Genomic DNA, 9,911 nt, shown 5'->3' with positions numbered 1-9,911 from the left:
AGAGAAAAGGAAAGAAAGATTTTTCAAATTTGAGAGGACAGGCAAGGATCTGGGACACAGGGAGGAAAGGCTAAGGGTTAACTTTCCTTTAAAGGGTGTCAAAAACTGAACTAAATTGGGTGTCAGAAAGCACTAAGGAGCTGAAATAAGTTAGGGTCCCCAGTTCCCATGTGGGTGGATACTTGCTTTATACTTTTCAGACAATGTCCCTTTAAAACGCTCCACGTCTGGAAAGCCCATTAGATGTGCATATAAAATTTCCCTCGTGATTAATAGTTGATGAAGAAGGGTTGGTCGGAGGGTACTACCAACATGTGGCCGGCAGGGCTCCTCCTCTGCTGTCTCACATTACACTCCATAAACTTGCCACTCTTTCCCACCTATATGTTTAAAAAGGAGGAGGGTTCACTTGTCAAGAATGCCTTAGAAGAGTTGTGAAAACAGCCAGCCCGAGGAGGGGAGTCATGCAGTCGCCGACGCAGCTCTCACACGCCGAGCCACAAGCCAGTCCGATCCTTGAGGGAGAGAGGTGTGCGTGAGTGTGAGGCAGAGAAAGTGCGAGCGTGAGTCGGGACCGGACTCACCGGAGGACGTCACACACACACACACACACACACACTCCCACAGAGAGAGGGAAACACGCTGTCAACGGAAGGCGTCCATCCTCCCGCGTTGTGGGCTGTGGAAAAGTCAACAGCCTCTGACAGAAGTGAGTATCTCTGAGGTTGATGCAATGAGACCGACGGTGATGTGCATGTAGTCAGTCGAGGTGGATGTTCCTCACTGAAGACAGAGACACAGAAGTCCAGCCCCAACTTGCTTTCTGAGGAAGGTCACGCTCCTCCAAGTGGAAGAGACTGCTACGCGTCAAGTAACGGTTGTGTGAAGTGTTTTTGCATCACCATGGATCAGCCAGCCAGCAGCTGCATGCGGAGCGCCCATCCCAGCAGCCCCATCTGGGGCTGCATGAGGAATCCTCACTCGGGGGTCCCGGGGGCCAACCTGCAGTCGCCCTACCAGCAGGCCCCGTTCCCCCTGCACCAGAAGCCCGAGTTCCTGGCCTACACGGACTTCTCCAGCTCCTGCCTGGTGCCCAGCGCGCCCCACGCGGCCTACCCCCGCGACGACAGACTGTACCAGGAGAGCCAGGGGGGGTACCAGAGAGCCGAGTGGCAGTTCAACCCCTGCGAGACCCGGGTGAGGGCGCCGGAGCCCTGCCCGCCCGTCGCCCCCGCGGTGGTAGTGGGTGGCGGCGGGGGTGCGGGGCACGAGCTGGACAGTGTGGGGGGTGACAGGCTGCCGGGCAGCGTTCCCGGATGCCTGGAGGGAGAGTACTCACCCCAGAGTGTGGTGTCGGCCGACTCGGACAAAAAGAGCTCCAACAAGAGGAAAAGAGATGTTACAGGTGAGTCTTGAGTGTGCTGGACGGCAATCAGCTGGAAATCATTCGTTAACTCAATACAGGAAGTGATTTAAGAGGCAAATACACAATAGTAAAAGATACATTTGGGAATGTTAAAAACGTCTTGGTGTATTTCTGCCGTAATAGTTGTAAGTGAGGGTGGATGGAAAAAAATGAGGAAGGAAACATGGAAATATTCCAGTAAACCAGCAACATCTGTCAAACCTATTTATTTCATTTTATCAGAAAATAATTGTCTTGTCAACATAAATATATATCTTCAGAGAGATTTAAAAAGTGAGGAAATAAATAAATGGCAGCCTCTTTCCTCCATTAAAACCATAACAAAATATTGTCTCGGTGTCAATAGGCTCATCCTTTCCCCGTATCCCAGCTGGCTAGGATATATTCTCCCCGTTTCCTCGCTGAATTAGTCTCACAGCAGCGCTCTTACCAGCTCGCTATGTGAGAGGTGAGTAGGTGACGAGACTTTTGTGTTCAAGACGCACTCCAAGTACCAGTCGCATCCTCTTATTGTTCAACAGCTTTAAAAAGGCAGAGATGATTTATGAAGCATGTGAACGGTTCATTATGCCTCTGTATCCGCTGGAAATATAGTATTGTTTCATAACAGTTTGGCCCCATAAAAAATGAGAAAAATATGACGGTGGGTGTGAGAGGAGAAGTGCTTTAAGGCATCGCAGGTGCTTCAGACTGTATTTATTACCGATGTCAAAAGTAAAACGGTGAAAAAAAAAAGGCATGTGCACAGTCCCGTTGCAGTTATGATCATTAACTTCTATTTCAGCGACTATCTGACAGTTATTTCCATTGCTTCACACCAGGAGAAAACATACATCGCAGGCCATTTCCAGGACATTTAGCCACAGAGGTGTCCTTACATACATATTCATATATATATGCAGGCTGGATTCAGTGTAATTTACTCCTCCTATCAGATTTCACACTTACTAAAGGGAGGCAAAAGTAACTGATAGCCATCGAGTCCTAAACGTTTGGGGTGAAACTTTAGCAGCACGACCGACAGGCCAGGGGAAACGTTTGTGTTTAAAACCAACCTAAACGTGTGAAAGTTTAATCCTCTGATTTTCACTCTGGAAAAATAAAACCACGTCCCAAAAAATTTGATTTCTTTTTTTTTTCTCTAAATTAAACATAATATATGCTATTTTCTCTCTCTCTGTAGCATACATGTTTATTGCTGTGGGAGAAAAAAAAACCTGAGTGGCCACAAGGCATAGAATTGTAATTAACTAATGGATTAAGGTCACCTCTGAGAATTTGGACCAAAATATCTTCAAGCCTCAAAATGTAAATTGGATTTGGTCACAGGGGGAAAAGGAAAGTCTTGATTTTTACTTTTCACCACTAGAACGGACTTCTCCCGATGTACGTGCCAAGTGTGATTGCAGAAAGCGTGCAGAAACTACAAGACCAATGCATGCAGCAGACATGAGTCTAATTGAAAAAGAGAAGGTGAAGGAGGAACCCCCCCCACCACCACCACCACCATTCCTCACCTTCAACCTCCTCCACCCCTCACCCCCAGCCTCCTCCGACACCCTCCCTTTTCTTACCTTATTGTAACCTCCACTCACTAGCTGAAAACATGCCAGACCACGTCTGGTAAATTCACTTTCCTGCGAGCCCACTTCTTACATTCTTATCCATTGACATTTTCCTGTCGTTAAGACGTAACACAATCTCCCACTGAGCGCATGCAACATGTCTGACCACTACATCAGCTCTTGGTTTCACAAAAGAGCCATTCGCCTTTTGAATTGTCAAGCTGGTAGAAGAGCATATATTAGGAAAATGTCCCGGAGGCCTTCGTATTACAGAAGCAGCTGCTGTACAGTCTGCTGGTGTGTGTGCTGATATGGAAATGTGGGGCAGGCGGGTGGTGGGGGGGGTGTTGCCAAAAGTCTCAAACCAGAGTGATGTGATCTGATATTGACTTGGGTCCAACGTTTGACCATTATTACGCTGCTCTGTATTTAATAGTGGTGACAGTATAAACACCCCGCTTTTTGCATTATTACTATTATTAACACATGTGGTGTCGTCCATCACGGTTCATTTAATATTAATGAATGAGTGAAAACATACATGAAATAAAAAATACAAACTTTGTGAACTTTTGTGAGTTTTCCATAAGTATATTTAAACAATAAATTGTAATAGTAGAGGTATGTTTCTCCCCACTGTCACCAAGTGCTTGCTCAGAAGAAACTGACCTTAAAATTATATTTTCTCATAAATTGCCCCAATTTAATTAAAAGTGTTTTAAATTTAATATGAATATTTACAGAAAATGTATATTTAAAATAGGTCTTAAAGTGTTTGTGAGGACATTTTAAAACAGCATCTAGAGCCGCTAGTGACAAGCACATCCAATCTGCTTTCATTTGGATGAAGTTATATTTAACTCTACATTTTTTTAACCAATAACTTCCAGAAGTGCTAAAAAAAGGTGGTTAAAAGAAGCCCGACCAGTTCTTCAGTCAACATTTACTTACATAAATCATGTACTCAGTCGCATGTTATTGTTGCCTGCGGCTTTCGCTCTAAAGCAGATTTCCAACAAACTAATTTCACCTTGATTGAGACAAACTGCCTTTGCACCATCCACCCAGACACCACCAAATGGTGTTTGTCTATATGGGACCCCGCTGGTGCAGAAGTCTCCTCTGCAGGTTTACGGCCCCTGGCTGTGCAGGATATTTATTGGGGGCCTGTTTAGTGCAAGCCAGCATGTGCCCCGCCAGGTGTTCCCTCTAACTGTAAACCTGTTTGACACGGCCCCAGACCTGACCCGGCGAGGCCGAGCAGCGCCGGCAGCACGTCATACCCGCACACTTTGGGCACAGATACGTGCCTGTTGGAAACCAAAACAAGGCGTGCACCAGCACGCGCGTGCACAGTGTGTCCTGGTTCGCTCAGGCACATCTGGACCAGGTACCGCGGCCCATTTCACATTCTGGCCCACTGCTCTGGCAAGCCCCGCACAAAACTTCTCACTTTGACAAATTAGAACCATTTTCAGGCGATTGCATCAGCTGCTGGTGTTGCTACCAATGCTCAATTATTACCCACGATTCATTCCCTTAAATACATGGAGAGGTTTTACTGCACGTTAAGTTAACCAGCTTTCGTATGTGCTTATCCTGCTAAATGAGGATCAACATTTTAAAATGTTTTAAGGCAATAATAAATCTATAAATCCTCTCATAAAACAATGCCGTGGTAAACTGTTTTGGCTTGGATCAGCCTGGGTGTGCTCACAGGAACACAAACTAAACCGTGATGTCAGTGTTAAAACCACATTCAGCAGCTGACCTTGCTGACCGCTCATAGAGATATCTGGCGTTTTCTGGGGTTTGCTGTCACGTTGAGATGAGTTAATGCGGATCTGCCTTGAATGCTCCCGTGAGAAATCTCCTGACACACACAGTACTCGGACCTGGACACATCCGCACCTTTGTTCTTTTGTTAGAGGCCTTAACGATGTTCCGCTGCATTCCTCTGCTAACTCGGTCCCTCTGTGAGCGGGCCGGTGGCCACACACATGAGCACATGCACACACATTATGAATGAATGCTCCGATGCGGGAGCATAGGTGCACAGGATGCTTTCTGTGCTAAAAATCTGAATCCATAAACGTTTGCATGCATGCTGCACGAGTACTGAACCACTGCAGGTGAAGAGGGTCACGTTGGTCTGGTAAAGTGCAGGTTTTAGTGTTTATTATGTGAAGAGCCTCTTTTAAAAGAGTCTTTGGAGTTGTGGTTTGTTGGTTATAAATGTCCTCCATAAAAAGACAGGAGGGTTAATTCAAATCAGATTAGTTGTGAATAAAATGGTAGTAAAATCTTTAAAAAGTTAAAGAAAAAAAATCATAACACATGTATAACTTCCTCTAAAATCATCTGGCAGCAACCAGGAAAGATAATGATAAAATGAAAGGGCAAAGTTGGCAAGCAGGCGAGCGTCTCACACTGGAGCGAATGTGTTTCCTCTCTGCAGACATCCAGGAGTCCAGCTTTAAGGTGGACTCCAGCTGCAAGGCCCGGAAGGAGCGCACCGCCTTCACCAAGGAGCAGCTGAGGGAGCTGGAGGCGGAGTTCACCCACCACAACTACCTGACCCGGCTCCGGCGCTACGAGATCGCCGTCAACCTGGACCTCACAGAGAGACAGGTGCGCCGCCTCTCCTCAACACACCACTGCCATTGGAATGAAATTAAATGTCACGTTTATTATTTATGCTTGGAAATATATGGAAATTAGATATAGGTTTTGTCAGTGCAATTCAAGGGGGAAAAACTGTCACGTGTCTGGCCAGGAAAGCCTAAAAAATAACTTCAGATTTTTGCATAGCAGGAAAAAAAACCCCAAGTGAACAACCCTGCCATCACAGGAATCATCACTTATTTAAAATGCATGGAAATCCATATGTCCGGCTCCCGTGATGCCGCCGCACTAATGCAGAAGCACAGTTGCATCTGAATTGCAATGAGCATTTTTTCCACAGCGCTTTCAGTCTGTGGTTCCAGCAGAATGACATGCAGCTGTGACGGGTGGGGGGGGCAGCTCCAGACGTGGTGAAATTGGGGCGAAAACATGTGTAGATGCTGCTGGATAAGACCCCAGTCTGCCTGTCAGTGTCCCAGCTCCTCCTAATGGAGCCGCGGTGCCACGGTGACCACACATACGGCCGTCTGCTGCTAAATCTGATTCCCAGACGCCCAAAAACACACGCAGACTGCATCCGTCTTCGCCCACAGCTCCCGCTGCAACTCCACGGTGTTTTTCATCTACGTGCATTTGTTGTCCTTCGATAACTCACGATGGACGGATACAATCGAGACAGGCTGAAAGTGTGTGGGAGCAGGGTTAGCCGAGCCTCTGGAGGAGCAGGGGTCAGTCGCAGATTCCCGGCAGATGCATGGGTCGGAAGACCACAGAGAAACAGCTTGGATTTTAGTCTAAAAGAATATCTGCTCTAAACGTTTTTACGAGAATAACCTGCCTTTTCAGGACAGGGATTTTTACATGATTTTGAGTAGCTACAAGAAAAAAAAACAGCAGCTTTTCATCTGTCATCACCTCTGGGTGCAAACCTTACCAAAAGAGTATGAATAAATAATAAAATCCTGAGCTTATCTTCAGCCCTGCCTTGTGTGCTGCAGATTTTCTCAGTTTCATTTACATTCTCTAGCCAAATATTCCTTTAAATACTTTTAATCAGCTAAAATAAATATATAAAATCCTTTCACAGTTGAAATTGACGACCCACAGCTTGGACTTAAGAAAAAAACAAACAACAGAAATGCAGTTTCTCCACCCAAGAATAATATTTTATGTCTATGGGTATAAATTTTAGTGCACATTTATCTGACTAGCATGACAGGTGTCCAGAGCTGAATGTTTTATTTATCTGTCCTAAAAAGACTACAGTTGTTGTCTAAATGCATCCTGAGCCACTCGGGATCATTCATCGCAGAGCTTACGTGGTTTCTTTTACGTCAGTGTCGCTTCTCTTAGCTGTACTAAAAACAGTGACCAATAAATGATCTTTTTACTCCACTTGGAGTTATAGAATAGTACAGTATAGTTCAAGTCATAATCGAAACCGGTGAAGACTTGACTCTCTTAACAGTCAATAACAAATGTTCACTCATTCCACCTGAATGTCTTTTTTTTTTTTCACTTTAAGTGTGTGTTTAAGTATTTGCTGTTTTCTGGGCGAACAGACGTGAGACCAGGCTTATTTCAACAGTGTAATAACACATATGAACGCCTTGCGACTACAGTAAAAGCACATCCTGTGTAGGCTGACTTCCTGATACTTGACTTGTTTGACCTTCTGTATATTCGATACTCTCTGCCTGTATTTGGAGAGATTTCCGAGCCAGAACTGAGTGCTTTGTACTGACTATTCAGGCTCCTCGCAAGGCCAGCGCAAAGCAGGCGATTTTATGCACTACACTGGGAGATTTGTGGGGGATTATTTGTCTGTTTTTCTGCTGACTTTGTCGTAAATTATGCTTTAAAAAAATTGCAAAGGGAGAGGAAAACCACAGCGATCATTTTACAAGTTCAGCTGAGTACTGTGGGACCGGTATATAGCGTAGGTTTGCATTGTCTTATAGACTGTTGGTTTCTGTTGCTTTATTGTAGGAATGCAACTCATTTTAGTATTTTTTATTAAAAGGATTGATATTTTATGCCTTAATAGTCTCTAAACAGCTAATACATTCAGTCAGTTTTAATTAAATACGCCCAGTTTATTATCACAAAAGAGAAAAAAATATATATTCTGGTGGTTTAACTATATCTAACATATAAAAAACCTTTATCTTGTTTATTATCTTTTATCCTTGGATCTATCGACAGATATCACAATCGATAATTGATAGCTTAAGTGTATTTTAATACTAGATAGCTGTCCTATTACATTGTTACAAACGCTGACGTAGCATGTCCTGTTTTCCCTCTCCAGGTGAAAGTTTGGTTTCAGAACAGGCGGATGAAGTGGAAAAGAGTGAAGGGAGGACAGTCAGCTTCGCCCAATGACCTAGAAAATGACGACATAGACTCAGCTGCTTCACCCAGCTCCGAATGAAGGATGCAGGCACTGTGAGGAGGAAAATAGGAAAAAGGATGCAACTGTTCAACTGGACGCCCTCACAACCTTTTCTTCACTCTCGTGGGATTTTTGGATGAAGACACCAAATTATTGACACTTTTTTTATTTTTATTCCCAGGATGAAATCTCTGCAGAGCCTTTGCTGTTTTATGTTGTACATAGTTGATTGCGTCCTCGATGAACTGCATTTTGACGTTATTAATAGGAGCCCCTCTGTTTTGGCATCGACTGTGTTTGAATATCGACATCTTTGTTGGATTAGTGACAGAGTCCATACAGCAGCTTTCAGGCTAGTGATGACATATCAGACTGTGATGTGATTGTGTTTGAGTGCATCACTTTTTGCTCCCAGTATTGTAATCATGGCCTTTGACGCTTGACTACAACCACCTGGAGAATCTCAGACTGCACACATGTTCCCAAGCTGCAACTGCCTCTGTTAAGATCTCTCTTTTTTTAAATATTATTATTTTGTCAGTTTCTTTTATTCCTTGAATTTTTTCTGTCAAGCGTTTTTTTTACTACTCTTTTTTAATACAGTTTGAATGTTATTGATAAAACACAGATGTTGACTGGTTCTGCAAATAGAATAAATCATATTCTGTAAAAATAGGGGAACATATCTTGATAATTTCTTCCAACTGCAAAAACTGAGTAAAGACTGGACAGCAGGTACAGAGCAAGTCTGTTCTTCACAGACGAACACATGTGGAGACCTTTTGGTGAGATTTTATGTGACTGCAATTGCTAAAACAAAATAATTATGGATTACTTTGCTTCCATTAGCTTTTGTTGTTGGCAAGTGAAATTAAAGGTTGTGAATAGTGTGTGTATTGCTGTTTTATTAATACACACACACACAGACACAGAGGTGACCATATATACAGGACTGTCTCAGAAAATTAGAATATTGTGATAAAGTTCTTTATTTTCTGTAATGCAATTAAAAAAACAAAAATGTCATACGTTCTGGATTCATTACAAATCAACTGAAATATTGCAAGCCTTTTATTATTTTAATATTGCTGATTATGGTTTACAGTTTAAGATTCTCAAAATATTCAAATTTTTTGAGATAGGATATTTGAGTTTTCTTAAGCTGTAAGCCATGATCAGCAATATTAAAATAATGAAAGGCTTGCAATATTTCAGTTGATTTGTAATGAATCCAGAATGTATGAAATTTTTGTTTTTGTAATTGCATTAAAGAAAATCACATTATTCAAATTTTCTTAGACAGTCCTGTGTGTGTGTATATATATATATGTATGTGTATGTATATATATATATATATATATATATATATATATATACATATATATATATATGTGTGTATATATGACGCAACCAATACGTTCTTATTCGACTCATCCATCGAACACTGATATTTATCGGTGGCTCAAAGCGTCACGTCTTCGCATGCCCGGGTTGCTGGTTTGGCAACATGCAGTTTAGTGGGTGAAGTTGGAGGACTAAAACTGGATCAGGTGATTGGTTATGTAAAGAAACCAAATCCTGCGTGTAACCGTTTCCATGTTCTGTCTTCAAATACTGCAGAAACTGCTCATAGAGCGTTGCGGCGGTCTGCTGGAATGTGTCTAAAACGATAACGCAGGTCGGCTCATAACCCAAAAACCCTCCAACATGATGCGCTGTAATACTTTAAAACCACACTATGTAATGATACCACCCCAGACCAAATGGGGGCAGTATTTCACCATCGTAATATTTCATATCTTTATTAACTGAAAGTTACTTTATTCAGGGAAAGTTAACCCTTGTCTTGCCTCTTAAATTATGTTTCTTCATGTTGACTCCAGATTATGTTTTTTTTATT

At 42.9% G+C, this 9,911-nt stretch overlaps 1 protein-coding gene across 1 annotated transcript; it reads left to right on the top strand.

Annotated features, from left to right (window-relative positions):
* Positions 1 to 390: 390 nt before the first annotated feature.
* meox1 (mesenchyme homeobox 1) lies at positions 391 to 8,901 on the top strand. Its single transcript, XM_061708732.1, has 3 exons — positions 391 to 1,405; positions 5,450 to 5,622; positions 7,928 to 8,901. The coding sequence occupies exons 1-3, from the start codon at positions 904 to 906 to the stop codon at positions 8,048 to 8,050; spliced, it is 798 nt and encodes a 265-aa protein (XP_061564716.1). The 5' UTR covers positions 391 to 903; the 3' UTR covers positions 8,051 to 8,901.
* Positions 8,902 to 9,911: the final 1,010 nt, after the last annotated feature.

This window comes from Cololabis saira, chromosome 19 (genome assembly GCF_033807715.1).
Source record: "Cololabis saira isolate AMF1-May2022 chromosome 19, fColSai1.1, whole genome shotgun sequence".
In the NCBI taxonomy this organism is placed as follows: Eukaryota; Metazoa; Chordata; class Actinopteri; order Beloniformes; family Belonidae; genus Cololabis; species Cololabis saira.
The sequence above is the reverse complement of the archived record's forward strand: the minus strand, read 5'-3'. Positions and strand labels throughout refer to the sequence as shown.